The sequence below is a fragment of the Nansenia antarctica genome (assembly GCF_963989245.1).
Source record: "Nansenia antarctica genome assembly, chromosome: 10".
In the NCBI taxonomy this organism is placed as follows: domain Eukaryota; kingdom Metazoa; phylum Chordata; class Actinopteri; order Argentiniformes; family Microstomatidae; genus Nansenia; species Nansenia antarctica.
In genome coordinates, this window is record NC_137680.1 from 1,788,351 (window position 1) to 1,809,562 (window position 21,212).

The 21,212-nt window shown below is 43.0% G+C and overlaps 1 protein-coding gene across 1 annotated transcript; it reads left to right on the top strand.

The window, feature by feature from the left end:
- Positions 1-1,630: 1,630 nt before the first annotated feature.
- Positions 1,631-20,042, top strand: thrap3a (thyroid hormone receptor associated protein 3a; the record flags this gene model as incomplete). The annotated part of the gene is made up of 11 exons (XM_080540487.1): positions 1,631-1,694; positions 7,385-7,539; positions 11,348-12,295; positions 12,856-13,623; positions 14,304-14,476; positions 15,635-15,746; positions 16,082-16,166; positions 17,027-17,214; positions 18,145-18,331; positions 18,909-19,052; positions 19,776-20,042. The coding sequence occupies exons 2-11, from the start codon at positions 7,418-7,420 to the stop codon at positions 20,040-20,042; spliced, it is 2,994 nt and encodes a 997-aa protein (XP_080396613.1). The 5' UTR covers positions 1,631-1,694; positions 7,385-7,417.
- Positions 20,043-21,212: the final 1,170 nt, after the last annotated feature.

Genomic DNA, 21,212 nt, shown 5'->3' on the forward strand with positions numbered 1-21,212 from the left:
TAAATAATAACAAAATAAAAGAAAACACACCCATGCAAAATCAGGACAGAAAGATGTTATCACTATGACATCTCTATCTGGTCTATTTCAAGATAGACATGAAAATAAGTACTGTATATCTAGTGTATGTCAATGTAATACAGCAAATGCATACACACATACCATGGATATGTCCACAGACTAGAGCACTGCAGTAGACTAGTCTTCCAATCTGATTCCATGTAGGCTACAGACCTCTAATTATATATTTTGACCATATATCGTCATAGTCCTTCCATTATCTTTATTATTCACTGATGTACAGTATATATTCTACAATGTGTAGTATGATTCATACAATGTCTTATCCCATGGTGTGTTTTTGTGCGAATACTGCAATGTTAATTAAATGGGCTCAATACAGCTGTTAACGCAGATCGTATGTTGCCTTCTTCTCTCCATTAGTTTGATTCAGCCTGACTGATGTACAAATATTTGCTTTGCAAATAGAAAGCCTAAGTCAATGTCAATGTAACCCCCCAGCCCCTGGACTGTTAGAGTATCCAGTTGGTCCAGAGACAGCTTTAGATAAATGAATGTGTTGATCACCTCTGCCAGAGGGTTCATGACCCAACTGTCACCTGTAAGCTACACTGTCACTTCTACAAACAAATGTGATATCTCCTGCCCGTGTCACATCGTGAGTTTAGAATTATAAGGTTCTATCTCCGTTTAGGGCAGTTCAGAGATATTGAGCGTCAAAGTTTTTACATTCCATTATGTTTTGTGAGATGGAACCTTTGTATTTTATGAATTACTAACTCAAAAATGTCAACATTTTAAAAAAGAACACCACACAGGCATTAATAAACGCCTAATGGATCAGATTATCAATTATCAAAAAATCAATTTGGACCAAAAATGGAGATAGAACCTTATAATTCTAACGTCACGACCTCCTGCCCGTGTCACACGAGTCCGACCCATTGGTCCTAACAGATCGATGCAATACTGTAGCGACACACGTGGCTGCTGATATGGACCCCCCGCCACAATTGTAACTCTAAACACTGCCGCTGTAGAGAAGAAAGAAACATTGCACATCTATACACTATGCTCCTATAATAAAACCACTGGAAGCGGTGAGGCGCACACTGACTGTCAACCCTCCAAAAAACGAGGAAAGGAAACTTGACCTCCTGCATGAACTAAAGCAGTCACACAGTCACACCCCCTCGCGCTCCGCTGGGAACCAGAGCCCCCCCACCCCTCACACACCCCTCACACCCCCTCACACCCCTGTCTCTGTAGTCGCAGGAGGAGCAGTGGGACTGTCTCTCTACATCTCTGCCTGCTGACCGCACTGTTGCGACCTCACATCATTTCACTGCTTTGCATTAATTTCAGTGTCACATTTCAACTGCGCGATAATAATAATGTGACATGAATATAAAACGATATTGATAAAAAGGCTGGGTCAAACCGTCATTGCTGCACATTTTTATTTTTGCGAGGTTTTCTCAGAGCCAAAGAAATGCTGCTCAGGTTCGTAGCTCAGCTGGCCTGATTTATTCGGATTGCGACGTTATCATCATCGAAATTATTTGCTTTTGACACTGACAGCGACGGACGGAGGAGTCCGACGGAACCAGAGTCCGACAGAACCCGGGTCAGGACCCGCAAGAGGCGGCGTGCAATCACCGACATTTCCCGTGGTAAGCCTACTACCTACCCTCAGCTTTGGTTGTCACAGATTACATCATGATTTACATTAAATACATCTTTGCTGTGTTATTGTATTATAGCATATTATAAACATGCTGGCTGCTAAACGTCGAGCGTTAATATCCCTGTATGTCATGTCTGGTATGGATGGGTTTATAATAATAATAATGTTTTGGAAGCTACTATATAGAAGTCAACATAGTTATGTCCTTTTGTATTGATAGATACAGATATGATATGATAGGGCCTTTTTTGGTCAACCACAAACGTTTTTGTTTTTTTTTCGGAAATGATTTGTGATCATATACACTCCCAGTGTATCTTTCCCCATTTTCATTGAGGGATTAATAATAGGACAGGAGGATCCTGTTGCTGTATGTGGAAAGATCCTTGTTTTCTTTACTCACTATACAAACAGACACCTGTTCAAATGTGCACAGGTGATACACAGGGTGTGACTGCATTCCAGGCAGTTTTATGGCACTTTATGGACTTCACAACACCTCTGTGCTGTACTTTCACTTTTGTTTACCAAGCAGAGCCTTTTCCCCTATTTCCTTTTTCCTTTCCTTTTTTCTCTTGTAAGTGAATGAATGAATGTGAATGTGAAAGTGAATGTGAATGTGAATGACCATTCATTCATTCATTCATTGTAAGCCTGGTCGGTAAGAAGTCTACAGTTGATGATGATGCCCCCAGCTCCTCCCCTGTCACTGGTAGTCTTAAATGTGTCAGGGTGTTCACAGGATTCATGCTTTACAGTATGTGTTATTCAAACAGATATTAGGAGAAATGGTGGAGTTCACCATAGTTCAGTTGTCACTGACCAGAAACTCCAGATATCTATAGCTTTAGCCAGCGTTTTCATCAAGAGTAACTCTCCGAAGATATAATGCAAGACCCATAATGTAGCCTATTTCATACTACATTGCATGATCTCCACACTTTGCTGAAAAGCAGAAAGTTCCAGGAGCTCCATGCTGTTCACAGCTGACAGAAATAGAGAGGACCTTTAGCTGATGAGTCCCTGTTGAGCCCCCAAACGCAGCGTTGACAGAAAGTTGAGAAGCGTATAGTATATTATACTCACCCCATTTTGAGGAAGCCTCAGGAAATGGTCCACGTCTTTTTAGGACAAGACAGTTGTCCTCCACATCTGTCCACATCTTTATATCAGCCTTCACTACAAATAAGGATTGATTCTGATCTTGGAAGCTCTTAGAGAGGAACAAACAGTGATTATGTTACGGTACATGTGGGAAAACTAGGGTTAATCCTAACCCTAACCCTACCCCTACCCCTAACCCTAACCTTAACCCTAGCACCCTAGCACCCTAGCACCTAACCCTAGTTTTCCCACATGTACCGTAACAATTATACCAAATACTGAGCCTACTGCTTGGGGAGCAGATCACACAGTAGAACTGTGGTTGTGCTAGATCTTACCATGAACTTGAAGGCACAGATAATTAAAGTACATAGCATTCAGTACATAGCTTTCTTTCTCCTAGCTTTTTTATTCACCAAGACAAGATTGTTGGCTGAGTTGTTGGGATCATTGTTGGTTACAGGTTATTGTATAGTCTAGTCAAAGTCAGTAGTTATTTAGCAGTTTGTTCTGTTGTTCTATGTTTGAAGATGCAATGTCATTAAAGAGCCCTTCTCATTCTACTGTACTTACACTATATAAGCCAAGGAAGAAGAAGACCTACAGTGTATCATAATCCTTTTATCTAAAGCCACTTACATTGCAGTGTGTGCATATGATTTTTCCAGTATATGGTCAAGTCACAAACAGGCCTTATTGGCTGTTGATGCTCAAACAACACTATGGAAGGAAGCGAAGCCACAGAATTTATCTTGACTCCACCAGAATCGTCAGTGGCTTGGCAGTCGGTTAATGGCCTTGATAGAGCGCTGTCAGTGTCTTGAGGGAAAACTCACGCAGCGATGCCCAACATTTCAGTTCCATTTTGGTAACTGAAGACGATGTCACTGACAGTTGCTGTGGCTTTTTTCCGAAGGGGGGGTGTTGTCACAGTGGTCCATATAGATAGCAAATGTGATTCCAGCTGCCACCGAGGCGTCGGAGCCTTAATGATACAGCAGTTGATTGAGCGGAGTGTGTCTGTTGTTTGTATTATTTTTGCTGTACTGTATCGTGTTGCTGACCATTGTTCACAGCCACCTCTTCCTCCCCCCCAAGTTAAATAAACAGGTGATGTGGTTCGAGCAGCTGTCTGTCACTCTACTCCAGAGGACCTGTGTGTGTGTGTGTGTGTGTGTGTGTGTGTGTGTGTGTGTGTGTGTGGGTGTGTGTGTGTGGGGGGGGGGGTGTATGTGTGTGTGTGTGTGTGTGTGTGTGTGTGTGTGTGTGTGTGTGTGTGTGTGTGTGTGGGGGGGGGGGTGTGGGGGTGTGTGTGTGTGTGTGTGTGTGTGTGTGTGTGTGTGTGTGTGTGTGTGTGTGTGCGTGTGCGTGCATGTTTTAGGGACGTGTGGGGGGCATGATTAGAGGGTGTGCTTGTCACAGCCTTTTTTAGATGTCGAAATCCTAGTGATTAGGCTTCAGTCCACACAGTAGAGACAGCAGCTGCCTCTGGTTATCAATTGGGACCTGGTCAACGTGCCCTGAAATGGATTCCACCACCATCCCCCTTTTGCTGACACTTCTTATCAAACAGGGCTTGCCCTTGTCCTTTTCCGTTTGCTTAGTAAGATAAACCAGTCACAGACATTTCAATGGAGCGTTTCTCACAGATAATAGAATAAAGTAATCATAGTACAGTAGTAACTTTGTGGATGACCTCCAGCTTTGGCCCTCATTGTGTTTATGGTATCCTATGACAAGGCATTTGAGAGCTTTCAGAAAGGTTTATTCTCATCTATGTGAAACTTCTGGGTAAAGAACCCAGAACAGATGTTATTCTTTGTTTGTCTGTTTCAGTAGTTTCAACAGTTTTCAGTATTATATGAAACTATAACAGATTCAAACAGGAAGTCTTAGCCTTTTTAATTCACGCCCACACGTCTTCTGTACATATTTGCATAGTTTCTCAGTTTGATAATATTGTCACAACGTGTCTTGGCCAGGGATTATTTGTTTTCATTCCTTTTCCAAACGTGGGCATGGGCTACCTCTTAATGGTAGTCATGAAATGCTCGCTAAGCAAAAAAAGGATTCAGGAAATTATACACTCGAAGCCAGAAACAACAAGCGGCCTGCAATGAATAAAAAGCGGTAGCTTCATAGAGGAGGGATCCATTTCCATAGTCACAAAAATAGTAGCTGGTATGGGACCACCATGTTCTGCTGCACAATGTCGGTGCAATGTTTTTGAAGTCCACCCAATGTTTAGTCTGCAATTTCCTCCTCACAACGTCCCCACAGATGCTTCTCCAAAATGAAAAATCAATTATTTGATCCCCTGCATTTAGGCTTAACGATCATATGCCATATAGAGTGTCCATAGACTGCAGAAGGGTCTACATAGTACATACCTCATCTGCTGGATCATATACTATGTGATCCCTAGAGGAATCATGTTTACCCTCATGTTAAGACGCATGGCATTGATTGTGAAATTCTCGAATGATAGACATTTCTGCCCCTTGCAGTGCATTAAGCTTAAACAGCAGATCATCTTATCACCTCCCATCAACCAATCCACATACCGTGGTCAGACGCTTGTACCCTTATTTACACTATAGATCCCAACTAAGCTGCATAGTCCTGGGCTGACTTGGTTACACATAGTTACACATCCACCACAGTTGCTATAACAACACTGTGAAAGGAACATATCTGACTGTGTTTACTGTAGCATTGGTTTAAGTCGGATCTACAGTGTGTAAAGCCAAGTAACAATATTCCAATATTCATACTGCCACCAACAACACAATGTAGGGTACAGTAGTAACAGTGGTTTAGCCTATAGACAAACCTAACCAAATTCTGTAATTAATGCATTTCTTATTGTTGAGTTGCCCGCCTGAAGCCACACCACTACTAGTGTGCCCTTGAGTAAGGCACCTAGCCCTCAGTTACTCCAGGGGGAATGTCCCTGTAATTCGTAATTGTAAATCGCTTTGGATTAAAAGCGTCTGCTAAATGGCAAAATTATTATTAAAATGATAGTTGCAATCTTCTGGGGATTATGCAAGATTATAATCCAATATTGCTCTCATTGAAGATGAGAAATGTTATAAATGTACAGAACAATAGGAGTTTTTCTGGAGTATCATGAGGTTAGTTAATGTTTTGGAACATGAAAATAATGCATAGCCTACATTATTCATATTCAAGCGGATCTCGAGTGGCATTCTCTTGTTGAAAAAAAGTGTCCTGTAAATGTGTGTGAACATCCACAGAATTGTTGCCTGTCATCGTCTTTTGCAGTACATTTTATTTAGCTTGAGACTATTATACTACTATTTTGTGTTGTATAAAAGTGTTATATAAATCCATGATATCTTTCAGTAGCCTAATTCTTCAGCCATCTCATTTATAAAGCCATCTCTGTCTTATCTCTCCCTGTGTCTTTGGACATAGCCTAGTTCTAAAATCACCTGCAGATTAGCAATACTAGCTTTCTTGTAGTTAGCATACATGTGAATGATTAAGAAGGTTTCAGGAGGCATGTTTTTGGTAAATACGAATGTTAACAGTGAGACTGATGGGCATTCAACTAAAAGGCGAGGTGATGATGAAACAGACCCCACTCTTTTATATTTGGGGAAAGCTGGCATCTATTTTCGAAGATGGCTACAGGGCCTTTTTCCTCTTGGGTTTACAAATATTTCCATCGACCCATACAGTAATTGGGTCAGCTGCCAGCACAATAATTCTGGCCAACGTGACAGGCGGCGAGAGTAATCTAAGGTGATTGATCATTGTTTTCCGACTCAGAATCTGGCTCTGATGTACTGTATGGATGGAGCCTATACACTGCCAAAGAGCCTAGGTAGTATTTTGTCCCATAACAGCATGGTTAATCTTTAGTGGCTGAACACTTAAGGTGACTCAACGTTTATGTTGGGTCAATACATGGTCAAAGGTTCCAGATGAATCAGACTAATATACAATCTCCACCTTTAAATAGTGGCTAAATCAAACTGGTTACTGTGCATTTTATGCACCGAAAGAAGACTCTATTGATAGATTGCATTTTTCAGATTCAACAGATTTTTGGCAGCAATATTAATGCCGAGCCTTTTTAAACTTAGAGCCACTTCACTGCGATATCTGCACAGAGGCTTCTCTGAAGTCTGCTGTGTGTCCTGGATGTTTGGTTGTCACGGTTCACAGCTCTTTATCTTAATTCCTGCCGTCTCTGCGGCGACTGTAGAGAACCAATCAGCTTCTAGCCTTGAGCCTTCTGCTGCTAGTTTGCTAGCTGACATTTTGGTCAAGGATATTTACACATTTTGTCATTTTATTGTGTTTAATTCCAGCCATCGCTCTAGAAATTAATTTGTCAATTGTGATTTCGTTAATTTTCTTAAAGTAGGTTTTTTCCCCTGTAGGCCTACTAATTGGCCTCATTGAAGAACATCAATGTTTTAGTATGGTTTCAGTTGTAGGCTAGATTGTTGAATCCATGTCGTATTTAAACTTTATTATTATATGTGACCAAATGTTATATTTGAGTAGATAACCCCCATCTGTTTGTGTGTCTGACAGGCTGTTGTCTAAAAGAGGTGGTCTGCTGCAGTGATGTCCAAGGCAACAAAATCTGCCTCTAAGTCTCGGTCCCGCTCAAAGTCTCGGTCCAGATCTCGCTCCCTCTCCCGCTCCAGAAGCAGCTCCCGCTCCCGATCCAGGAAGCGTCGCTACAGGTACATATACTATACTATATACATACAGGTACATATAGTTCATATGTTTATACAGGTACATATAGTTCATATGTTTATACAGGCACATATACTATACTATATACATATACTATATGTTATGGTACATGTGGGAAAACGGTACATGTGGGAAAACTAGGCTTAGGGTTAGGTGCTAGGGTGCTACGGTTAAGGTTAGGATTAGGGTTAGGGTTAGACATGCCAGCATGTACCAAGTGGACGTAGCACCTAACCCTAACCCTAGTTTTCCCACATGTACCGTATTCCCACATGTACCGTAACATATACATATATACATATATAGTTCACAATCTCACATCTATTTCCATCAAGGGGAGGGGTTAGGACATTGCTATGTGCTCAAATATTTCCCCTTCTCTGTATTACATAGTTTTTTTTGTATTAGTTTTTCCAGAGGGATGATAGAAAGGATATTTTCTTACAAATACAAGAGTTATGTCGTGGCAATGTTGGCTATTTCTGTCTTGCACACTCTTGTACATGGAAAGCAATAAACGCTCCGCACATTCTAAACATCGCTCAGGCAGAACTGACAAACTGAAACAAGATAAGGGTCGCTAACAGAGTCCTGACAGTTACTCTACAAGTAGATTTGGAAGAAACGCCTCTCTGACCCAAGGTCACGTGGCAGGGCCCCAAAGGTATTACAAACGTAGATGACCTCCGATGGTTCTGAATGGACCTCTATGCGTGTTAAATATGGACCTTCATTCATGACACATTCCATGTTTAGACCATGTATACCATGTACCTTTGCTGTTGCACACTTACTGTTCTGTGCTGTACCTGTTCCATTCCTGTAAATCAGGACTTCTTGTGGAATATCTATTTGTTTACTATGCATTGTCTCTAGTAGTGGTTGTGGTCTGGTCTAGTGGATAGTGAGTTGGACTTGTGATCGGAAGGTTGTGAGTTCAAATCCCATCTGAAACCTCACCACTACTAGTGTGCCCTTGAGTAAGGCACTTAGCCCTCAGTTACTCCAGGGGGAATGTCCCTGTAATTCGTAATTGTAAGTCACTTTGGATTAAAAGCGGCTGCTAAATGGCAGAATTATTTATTACATTTCTCTGCTCTGCTCTGCTGTATTAGATAATATGCAAATGGTAAAAAAATCTAAGATTAGCTTGATGATTGAGCTTTGTCAGCAGAATGTCACCCTCACGTTCGTTGCGTAACATCTGAGTGCTGAAGCACACATTCTTTTTATTTCCTGCCCCACGACCATGTCTTTTCCTGTGCTTTATGAGGAGTTAGCGCTCAAATTAACTGGCGGAGTCATAGCTGCATTATAGTGGATATGGGTCTTACCCAAGGTCTGGAGCACTTTAGACCAGAGGAAATTGATGTGTGTAAGAAAGAGCTTGGCAGCTGAGAGATGGCCCTTGGCTCACTGAGATCTGGTACTTACACGAGGCTATTGTAGGAACCTTTTTCTTTGAATTCTTTGCATCACCATGTTATAGGGAGTCCTCTATTATTGTTTTTTAAACCTAACCCTAACCCTATTCCCCAACTCAATGTAAGCAGGGGCCGGATTCACAAAAGTGTTCTTAAGATAAAACATAAGTACATTTTTAAGAATGTTTATGAAGATGTTCCTAAGAATGTTCTTAAACGCTATTCACCATTTTTTTCTTAAGAACGCTTTGTGAATCCGGCCCCAGGTCTGCAAATACTAGCTAAACAATATATGGATCATACAGTAGATAAGAGCCTTTTTAGAAAATGTCTCTAAGCACATAATATGGCTTCCACAATTATTAAAGATGTAGTCTTGAAACGAGAGATCTAGACCCTTCACTCTTCATTACTTGCACAATAGCTTCCATTATCATGAAAAGGAAATAGGCTAAGTAAACACATCTGGTTGGTTTCTGAATGATTCCTCAGTGTTACATGAAAATCATTCCGCCTATGTAGTATTTGACTATTTCATTGTGCATCTATGCCTAATGGGAATTCTCCGGCAGTGGGGTCATCTGTAGGATGCAGTGTTGTTGTCAATTTGCAAGGGAAAGTGGAGAGTTTCAGTGTGACACCACCGCTTCTGCTGCTGGCAGGATTGTTTCTGGGTTCTGTTTAGCAGAAACGGCAGCCCCTTTCCTGGGAGTGGCTCTGCCTGGCATATGGCTAAAGCATGGCCTTAAGCACTGTGGGACCTGAAAGGAGAAACTACTCTTGAACTTGACAGTCTATGTTGTAGGAGCTGTACAGGCTTATTCATGTTTAATGAATGTTCTAACTAGTATTAGTCATACTAGTTAGTGGTGTTATAACTAGTTGTTTTAGTGATGTTGAATGAATGAATGAATGAATGAATGGTCTTTATTGTCATTGCTATAGTACAGGTACCAAACAACGAAATTTGGGAGGGGTGGCTCCCCTGGTGCTAGGAAAGAGAAATAAATAAATAAAATAAAAATAAAGTTATAACTAGTTGTATTAGTGATGTTATAACTAGTTGTATTAGTGATGTTATAAAGGCTTATTCGTGTGAAATTGAGCCCCTTATCAAGATGAGAAAAAAAAAATCAAAATAGATGTATTTTAGACCACAGCATTCACCTATACCTAAGTCCTCAATCAGCATGTACCAAAAGGAATTCAATTGGAAGTTTAAATCTAATGCAAAGAGATTAGTTTTGGTCTTACATTTTCAGTAGAATTAGTTGTGTACACTAGTATATTAGGTACTGTAATATTTAGTTTATTTCATTCAATCAATATTGTAATTTAGCTGATGGTAGATTATAAATCCCTGTGTCGTCGGCTGGTGAATCGCTCCTTTTAGCTGAGGTTTCTGGGCAGACTGGCCAGCCTGTGTAATTGGCGAGCCAGCCAGGCCCCCCCTTTTTACTTCGAAGGATTAAGAGTCGAAATGTTTCCCATATGGCCCATGTGACCGCCTCTTTCCACTAGTGCTGCTCGGCATAAGAGATGCAGAGTCTCTCGCCCTCAATGTGAGTGTGCAATGCTGCTCAGCACGCAGTCTTCTCTGCTCACTCTTTATTCCAATGAAAAAACGCACCGGGTGAGTACTGTAAGGGCTTTGTTACGCTTTGGAAAAGGTTTGAAGAAGATGGGTTTGGATTTGCATTCCATTGTTGGATACTTCAAGTATTTTAGATTTTGTATTGATGTTGTGTGCTTTTTAGTCTAAAATGATATGATGCAGTATTGAACTGTTTGCATGTACATCCTAGACTGCAAATCAGTTCGGCTTCTTCTAACTTAGGTTATTAATTATGACATCGTATTGATACTTGGATATTCTCAATATGGTTAAGACATCTCTCTCCACTTCAGTGAAATGTTTTACTGAAGATTAGATCTGATTTAATTAAAGCTTAACTAATAGACAAGTCTGTAGATTGTTTAAAAGCTGAAGGCACTGGCCAAGAGTCTCTGGCCAAGACCGCTGTTGCTGATTACGCCTAGCTCCCACAGTGCTCTAGAGCCACCATGTGGACAGGGTCGATCTTACAGCTTTTCCCCCTTGCCAGCCATCATTACGAAATGTCTGGTTTTCTTCTCCATTGCTCCACTCCATTGTACCCTTCTCATCACAGCAGTTAATATGCCCCTGCATTTGCTTATTTTTAGTAAAATCGTAGCCTAGTTGTGTACTTCTTCTTTTCCCCGAAGGTACTTTTATTTATTTTTTCTGCCAATGAGACTTGTTGTTCTGGGGGAAGGTGTAATCAGTCATCTCCCTCTCTCTCTCTCTTTCCCCATCTCCCTCTCTTTCTCTCTCTCTCTTTCAAAGCTCTAGGTCTCGCTCTCGCTCCAGATCCCATTCTCCGCCCCACAACAGGGAGAGGAACTACCCCAGGGAGTATCAGAACAACCGCGGGTTCCGGGGCTACAACCGAGGCTTCCGGAGGCCCTACTACTACAGAGGAGGCCGAGGAGGGCGGGGCTATTTCCCACGGGGGCGCTACCAGCGGGGTGGTGGGGGAGGAGGCGGCTACAACAACAACTACAACCGCCCCAACAACTGGCAGAACTACAGACAGCACCCGCAGCAGCAGCAACAGCAGCAGCAGCAGCAGCAGCAGACGCAGCAATACCACCCTCACAGCCCCAGAAGGGGGCGCTCTCATACCCCCAAAAAGCGCTCGGGGAGTCCTCGTTCCCATAGCCACTCCCGCCACTCAGACCGGGGTTCTTCCTCACCCCGGTCGAGGCGCTCCCGCCACTCCTCCTCCACCTCTCGCTCTTCCTCTCCAAGGCGCGGATCGGCGGCCTCTGGGTCGGCCAAGCAGAACTCCTCCAAGGATGTGAAAGAGGAGCGCGTGGCCTCCAAGGAGGTCTCAAAGGGAGGAGGGAATGGGGAGGCTATGGAGCTTACAGGGGGGTCTGCAGCAGGGGGGTCTGCAGTGGCTGAGGAGGGCAACAGGGGTGAGAAACAACCCTCGGGTAACTGGCAGAGCCTGAAGGACTACAGCGCCAGCCCTAAGAGGTCCAGTCCTCAGGTGCGCTCAGCTGTTATCGTTGGTCAAGGCGCCCAGGCTAGTCCCTCCCCCCAAAACACCACTGATACCACTACTGGCAATGGTGGTGCCCCTTCGTCTTGGCAGACTGTGGGCAGCTCACCCTCAACCAAAAGCCCTGCTCAGAAAAGCCCCACACCTGTGTTCTCTGGCTTTGGGTTTTTCTCGAAAGAGGACAACCTGGCTGGAGATAACGCAGCAATCTCCACAGCGTTTAAAAAGTAAGATGAATGTTTTATTATGGGATCATAATTTCATGAGGTATTAGATTTAAATAATCACCCTTGGGGCTGCACACAGAGTATAGAGGACATGTTGTCTTTGCAGCGAATGCTTAATTTCTATTTCATGTACTTTCACTGCTGTGAATGTTTGATTTGTATTCAGAGTCGATGTTTCCTTCCTTCCCGTTCCTTCATATACCACAACCACATACAAATAATTTGTCCCTGGTATTTTTCCTTGGCCCTAAGCCCTTTGGGAACTGGTAGCCATAACAAGTCCAAACTGGATCTTTGTAAGTTGAGAAGGCATTATGGACGCTTGGGAGTCTTTGGATGAGTGTTTTCTTGGCCAGTCTACGCTGCACTAACCAAGACAGATCTCTTATGACATTATGTCTTTTTAAAATGGCAGATCTTTTAGCTGCCTCTCTCATTTTGTTGTTTGAAAAAGATCATTGCCATACACCATTACGGTACTTTCATAGGTCATAGGTTCGAATTAGAGTAATAATACCCTAACCCATTTAACACAGCTATCTCTCCTTACCTTTGCTTAGGTTCTTGGTGGAGCACAATAATAAGAAAAAGCAGTCTGGCTGCAGGGAGAATGGCAGAGACATGGAAGCTAACGGCGGGGATGTGGAGCCAGAGAAAGGGAATGGCAAAATCTCCTCTGACCCTGGATCTGGCTACGGGCCGTCCAAAGGGACGAACCACAATGACAAAGGGGAAAAGGAGAAGTACAAGTACAGAGAGGACTTTGACGGCAATGTGTCCTTAGCCAGCTTCATGAAAGCCCCCCCTTTCCTTTGTGGGGACGATGAGGAAGAGGTTGAGCAGACGATACCCAAGCCCCATCCCAAGGTGCTCCGCAAAGAGCGGGGCACGGAGGACGATCCTCCCAAAGCCAAGAGTAAGGTTACTACCCTCTCTGCCCGCGAGCTATTCGAGGAGCGCTTCGGCAAGTGGGAGGATCTGGCCTACATGCAGATAGCCAAAGACGACGATGACCTTGACGCCATGGCGGAGGAGATCTACCGTAGCCGAAAGAAGGAGAAGGCGGCAGCCATTGCCGCCGCGCTGGCCAAGAGGGACACGGGGGGCATGTTCAGAGGGGGCCTCTCCCCAGACAAAGTTAGCAAGGGCAGGAGGAAAGAGAAACCTGCTACCTGCAGCCCATCCCCCCCCTCACCACCGCCGCCAAGGAGAAACTCTGACAGAGAGATGTTCATGGCCAGGGGGGAGGACTCTCCCCCAAAGGCCTCTGGGAAAAGAGGAGCGGAGTTCGGTATCAGAATGGATTCCCTCAGGGATGACATGGCCAGGTGAGTTTGAGTTTGAGTTTTTATTAGGACCTCTTTTAGCCAATGGCTAATCTTCCAAGAGTCCTTACATTAAAACATTACAAAAATCAGTATTTCATTACTTCATACACTTTCAGTACATGTCAATAGACCTTCTGAAACATGGCATTAAAACACATTTATACACAATACGTAACAATAGCAATACATTCACTTGGTTTTGCATAAATTAGTCCCCATGACCGTCAAAGTGAGTTTTGATGTGTTTCTTGAAGTCTGTCCTAGGTAGGCCTCTGAGAGAGGCAGGTAGCCTATTCCATAAAGCTATTGCTCTGTAAGAGGTGAGCACCTTGCACATTGGGCATACAGGTACAGACAGAGACACCTGTCCTTTATTGCCTTGGAGAGGTTTCACTAACTATTAGCCAGTAGTCATGGAATCATGAGACACTCTCAATGGATTTGGCTCCAGCCTTTACAGTACTATAGGGTCATCATTCTATACAGTATGAAGCTCTATCAAAATGCACGAAGGATGTGTGCGAATAGAATTGAGATCAATTATTAAACAACCATTTTGATTAAGTCTTGTGATAAAGTTTGCATTCTACCGTGTGTTTATTCTCGCCGCCAAACTGTAAAAAGCCAAAACGGGGCATAAAAATACAATATTGTTGTTTTTGTTTTGTCTGTCATCTCAGCTCCTCTGGCGTTCTGGCGGGTGAGCGACTGTTGTCTCGGGATCTTGTGCATCTTTCAAAAAAGGAGCAGGAATTCCGCTCAATCTTCCAGCACATTCAGGCCACCCAGTTACTCAGGAGTCCCTCGGAGCTGTTCGCACAGCACATTGTCACCATCGTCCATCACATTAAAGGTGATCCTCTCCTCTGACTAGTCTCATCCTGGTTACAGGTGCAAGTTAAGACCAATGTGATAGCTGAATGTGTATATGGTTATGCAGTTTTGGTACAGTTAATTCAGGGGTGCAAACTTGTCACCTTTCTGCTAAATTAGCCGTTTTTTATCTCAAAATATGTCATCCATTTGAATTGTGGAGATCTGCAAAAAGAATATTTTGGGTGGGTGGGTGGGGGGGGGAGGGGGTCTAAGTCTCATCCAAGTCACATGATGCGCAAGTTAACTAATCTCCCTGTCTGCTGAACTCTGCTCCTGTTGAAATACCTTTTAGCTTCAGGGAGCTAGGTACAATTCCAGACAGTATAGAGAACACAGTCACAGTAAACTGTTTTCGAAGTAATTCTGCAGGTGTTAAGGTCAGGGCTGCCGCTACTTACACATGCATCATTGTTAGACCACCGTTAGTGCTAGCGGTATCTATTTAACACCATTAGTGCTAGCGGTATCCCCCCCCTAAGGTTAGCCGCCAAAACAAATGTGTCACCTTTTTGGGCCATCACCAGTTTGCACCCCTGGTTATGTTTTTGGAGTGCGACAGTCCAACTCTCGTATATGTTTTTCAGTTTTTATTGGAGAGAGACAGTAGAGACAGACTGGTATGAGAAAGACGGGTATCAGCAGGGCTGGGCCAGATTCAAACCCATGCCAACATGGGCATATGAGTGCACAGTATGCCATGTTGCTAGACCCACACTATGCAGTTTTCTGAAATGGCATACTAAATCATTTAGCTTGGCCTTGTTAAACTTTTTTCTGAAAACATTTTCTATTTTTTTTTTATTTGTCTGGGGATAATTATGGGAAAATGCATCTACTGGAGCAATTATTTCTGTCAGTTGTCAAATGTACCGTATGTAATTCAATTTAGTTTTCCAGATTTATTTTTCATTACTATCGATAAAAAAAAAACTTTCATGGTCAACTTTTTATCACCATATATGGTCTATGAAGTCAAACTAAAATCTAACCTTTGATGGAGTAACTGAACATATTGTTTTAACGAGCTGAAGTTTACATGTAGCATTGACTTGAAAGTAATGGGGACATGGCCTTTGAACAGAATGTACAGTAATATCTCTTGTGTAACTCAAGGCGTGGTTGCTCTTGATTACAGCACAGCACTTTCCATCCCCTGAAATGACTCTAAATGAGCGCTTCGCCATGTACCAAAGAAGAGCTGCGGAACAGGAAACGCTGAAGCAGAGAAAGAGCCCAGAGATTCACAGGTAGAGTCGCCCTCAGAGTGACCCTCTCACCCTCAGTGTGCTGTGCCACCTGTTACCTGTTACCTCTCGTTTTATCACAGTTTTCAGGTATTCTTTTGACCCTTTGTTGTTCAATAGACACAGTATGGCTCGTTCGTAACACAGTAGTACACTGGAATAGATTTGCAAGCGTACTGTCTGAAGTTGGCCTTAGACTCAAAAGTCATGTTGTTGCTTATCTGAACAGTACAGACCTGAAACTACTCTGCCTTGCACACAGTGCTGCTGTTGTGTTATGGCACCTGCGCCCTGACAACCTTCAACCATCTGGTCTAACGTGTATTTCTCTCTTGTAGGAGAATTGATGTTTCTCCCAGTGCTTTTAAGAAACACTCTCATCTGTTTGAGGGGATGAAAAGCTCCGGCGATGGCAGTTACAAGGTGACAGAACATTTTGAAATATGAAGTATATTGGAAAACAGACAAACAACAGCGAGCGAGTGAGCCAGCCAGCCGCCTTTAGACGGCATTCTCTCTCTAAGCCTGTGCTTTTCTTTGAAGGGAGATGCATAAAGTCTAAAAAAAAAAAAACATAACAAGGCACATTCAGTTTGTTGTGTGTTATATACACCCCCCTCCACGTACGATGATTTGGTTATACTGTGGGTACAAGCCTTGCCCATGGCCAATGAGTTGAAAAACATGAGGGGTCAGAAATGGAAGTGGCCAATTGCTCCTGTGTGCAAGCCGTTCAAAGGACTCTAAACAAATTTCATAGTAAGTATTCTTCTTCAACAAATAAGCGAAAAATAAATAAATGAGTCCAAAGTAAAGATCTGTTATACTTTGCTAATACAGCATGTCGGCCCCCCTTTGTGCCATTTGTTGATAACTCTTCGAGTTGTTTCATGGGTATCTTGGAGTCTTACTTGTACAGTAGATTTTTGCGTAAGGAAACGGTATTGAACTCGCTTCAAATCTAAAAAATGGTGCCAACCTATAATGATTATAACAGCCGTGAAAGTGAATTCATGCAAATTACTATTTGAAACCTCCACATGTGTCTGGTCGAGGTTCAACGCTGTGTTATGAACACCTGGAAAACTAATTTCCGAATGGTCTGTTTTCACCAAAGTGAACCAATGAACTCTCTGTCTCCCAGAGTTTGTTGATATTACACGTTTCCCAGCCCCCTCTCATCCACTCAATACAAACAAGCTTGACAGCAGAACATGACAGCATCCCCATGCTAACCCCAAGCCTGTCTACGTCCTCCTGTTTTGTTTTGTTCACCTGCACAGGATGAAACTGGGAAAAAAATGAAGAGCGACTCAATGGACCTTCGGTTGGATATAGAGCGCCGTAAAAAACACTCCACCCGGGACAGAGATTGTAAACGGGATGATGGGAGTAGAGAGTCAGGAGACTCCCCAGGGTCTAGCAGGGAGAGATCAACTGAGAAACCCTCCAAGCATCACAAGAAGACAAAGTATGTTATACTGCGTTCATACGTTTCACAATTGCTTTTTTTTCATTCAGGGGGTAGTGTTGGTCAAGTGAATAGAATAGAATAGAATAGAATAGACTTTATTGTCCTTGTACAGTTGCCTATACAATTAAATTGTAGTGGTTCTTCTGAAGGTGCAAAAACAGAAAACATATTCACATATTCACAAACATATACACATATAACATATCACAAATATTACACACTAGACAATTAAAAAGCGAAAATGATATAAAACAAGCTAAGAGACAATGAGGTCCATGGTGTCAAGTGCAAATAAAGACAACAATCTTAAGAAAATAAAAACAACACACAGTGGATAGTGAGTTGGACTTGTGATCGGAAGGTTGTGAGTTCAACCCCCGCCTGAAACCAAACCACACCACTACTAGTGTGCCCTTGAGTAAGGCACTTAGCCCTCAGTTACTCCACGGGGAATGTCCCTGTAATTCGTAATTGTAAGTCACTTTGGATTAAAAGCGTCTGCTAAATGGCAAAATTATTCAAACTGTATGAAATTCTCTAGAGTAATACTTCTCCACATTATGTTCAGGGTCTTACAAGACAAGTAAGAGGAGACCTACGTACTGTATGTTACTACATACATAGACATACATACATACATACATACATACATACATACATACATACATACATAGTTACTACATACATAGACATACATACATACATACATAGTTACTACATACATAGACATACATACATACATACATAGTTACTACATACATAGACATACATACATACATACATACATACATACATACTACATACATACATACTACATACATACTACAGACATACATAGACATACATACATACATACATATACCTACGTACTGTATGTGAGTAGTTTTAAACTGACCTGTGAGGGGCCTCTGTCCCCTCTACCTCCAGGAAAAACAAGAAGAAGCGCTCTCAGTCACAGTCCTCCTCTTCCTCTTCATCGTCCCAATCTCACAAAGGAGGAGGGGACTACCCCCACGAGGAAGCAGAGAGCAAAGAGGAGGGCTTTAACAAGGCCCGACTGGGGCCGCGAGATTATGGAAGTCCTATGGACAGGGGCCGGGGCCGTGGAGGCTTTGTAAGTGTGATCATGGGCCTAGTCATACAGCACTGGCGGACTCAGGGGGGGGGGACAGGGGGGGCGACCGCCCCTCCTGGTGCCCCCACGGTTGAAAAACGTCTCTCTTAAGTGCCCTTTTGAGTGGCATAAATGCCCTTTTGAGTGGCGAAAATGAAAGGACGTGCCCTATTGGTGCCCCTCCGATGGTCTAAACTTGACCATGTGCCCCCACAGTTGAAAAACGTCACACTAAAGTGCCCTTTTGAGTGGCAAAATTAGAGGATGTGCCCTATTGGCTGCCCTTCCAATGATCTAAACGTGACCATGTGCACTGATGGGGTCCCATGTTGTGCAGTAGGTGCCCTTTTTTCCTTTTCGCCCCCCCCTGCCCTTCAAACAGCCTGAGTCCGCCACTGTCATACAGTACAGTTTCTACAGTAGGCCTACTCCCAAAGACCTTCCTGTATGCTCCGAAAGCTGTTTAACTTTTTACTTGATATCAAACTTTTACTCCACTGTAAATCTCTGGAAGTGTCTTTCAACAATGTTTTTATTCATGTCAATGTGGATTGTTTGTGTTTAACTCTTATTACAGCAATTTAAGATAAGAGGAAGGGGATGGAACAGGGGGAATTACCAGGGCAACAATGGTAACGGTAACCCACCTAACGTGTCAGCGCACCCCAAGAACGAGGACTGGGACCCTGAGTTCACCCCCAAGAGCAGAAAATACTACTTGGTAGGTTTGTACCCCCTTTTCTTTATTAATCACAACTTACATTTAAATGAAATCAAGTCAAATTAATCCATTGAAAATATGATTCATGAATTCAGGGGTGCAAACTTGTCACCTTTCTGCTAAATTAGCCGTTTTTATCTCAAAATAGGTCACCCATTTGAATTGTGTCGATCTGCAAAAAAAATATTTTATGGGGGGGGGGGGTCTAAATCTCATCCAAGTCACATGATGCGCGAGCTAACTAATCTCCCTGTCTGCTGAACTCTGTTTCTGTTGAAATAACTTTTTGCGAGAACACAGTCACAGTAAACTGTTTTCTAAGTAATTCTGCAGGTGTTGAGGTCAGGGCTGCCGCTACTTCCACACGCATCACTGTTAGACCACCGTTAGTGCTAGCGGTATCTATTTAACACCATTAGTGCTATCGCTATCCCCCCCTAAGGTTAGCCGCAAAAAAAAATGGGTCACCTTTTTGGGCCATCACCAGTTTGCACCCCTGCTAAATGAAATCAAGTCAAATTAATCCATTGAAAATATGATTCATGATACTGTGTCACACATGCACACACACACACACACACACACACACACACACACACACACACACACACACACACAGTAATATTGAAATCAGCATTCTATGGGCCACTTGGTTGAGAAGGACTGACCCTCTTTCACTTCTTATGTTTCTTTCTTTCATCCCTCCTTCCGTCCCTCTGGCAGCATGATGACAGAGAGGGGGAGAGGAAGTGGGCAGACAACAACCGAGGGCGCGGACGGGGCAGCTTCCTCCGCGGCGGCAGGGGCCGTTTCATCGTCCGTCCCAACACTTTCGGCCCAAACAACAACAACGGCAGCCCTAAGTGGACCCACGACAAGTTCCAGAGCAACGGGGGGGAGGGAGGGGAGCCTCAGGGGGAGGAGGACTCAGAGCAGGACCACAAAGAGGGCGGGGGGAAGGATGGAGGCACCGAGGACGCTGAGCAGTGAGGAGGAGTTTGGTCCCCCGTCGGTTCTCTGTTTTAATTATTCTCAGTGGACATGAGAGAGTATGAGATTCACCTGTGCAAAAAAAAATACACACATGTTTGATACTGTAGTACTATGGTATATGAATCAAACCAGTGCTATGAAAATGGAGAATATTATAATATGGTGTTCTTTCTGAACTGAAGACTCTTCGACGACATGATTTCTTTATACAATATTTGTTACCCTTGTCAGGTGTTTTATCTGCTTGTAGTAAAAGCACTGTTAGACAGTGAAATTGCTGTTTTTGGATTAAGAATTCAACATAACCAACCTCTGCGCTTGATTAGTCGGCTCTCGATAAGCAGGGCGATGTGGAGGGTTTTGTGCTTTTCCATACGGGGCTGATATGACTGCATAACACCTCCCGACGTCTTGGTATCTTGATCTAATGCACAAAAGTCACACCTTGTCTGCAGAGTACGGGGGAGGGGGGGGGGCGGGGCGTTCTGTCTGTGCCTTGGAACGGTTCAAATAATTCAGACCCATGTTTATCAGATTAAATGACTAAACCAATCAAATACTATAGTATCAAATACTATAGTAATACTATACTTCGAGAGAGAGAAAAGATAAATCAAATGTCTATCCTTAAGTAGATGTAATGGTTATAGATGTATTTCTAGTTTAGCCATCAGATGGAAAAGATGTGGCATGTTTAGAGGGGATTCATCACGCTAAGAGTACAGTTTAGTACATGAAAACATGGTACATGGTAGCAGTTTATTTTGTGGGTTTGGCCAGTTCAGCAGCCTGCAAACTCTCATCTCTGACAACGGGACCAAACTGTAATGGGTCAAAGGTCATAATCTACATACCTTCACTGTGGAGTAATGCTCACAGCCTATTGAGGAGCACAAAGTTTATTTTCGATGGGCAATATAGACTGTTAAAGGCTGGGTAACCCCTGTCTGTGCGGACTCACCCCTTTTTCAATATAGACTACCTGAGTATGTGTTACGTGTTGTCAGTGTAAGAGTTTGTTGGGAATCATGACTAGATTTTCTTGTACTTTTCAGAACTGTTAACTTGGTCTTGGGTAAATACTACTTATTAATGTCTCTGTCTCACAATTGTGCATACTGTATGTGCCTCTGAAATACTTTTGCAAGGTTTTTTCTGAAAGCTTTG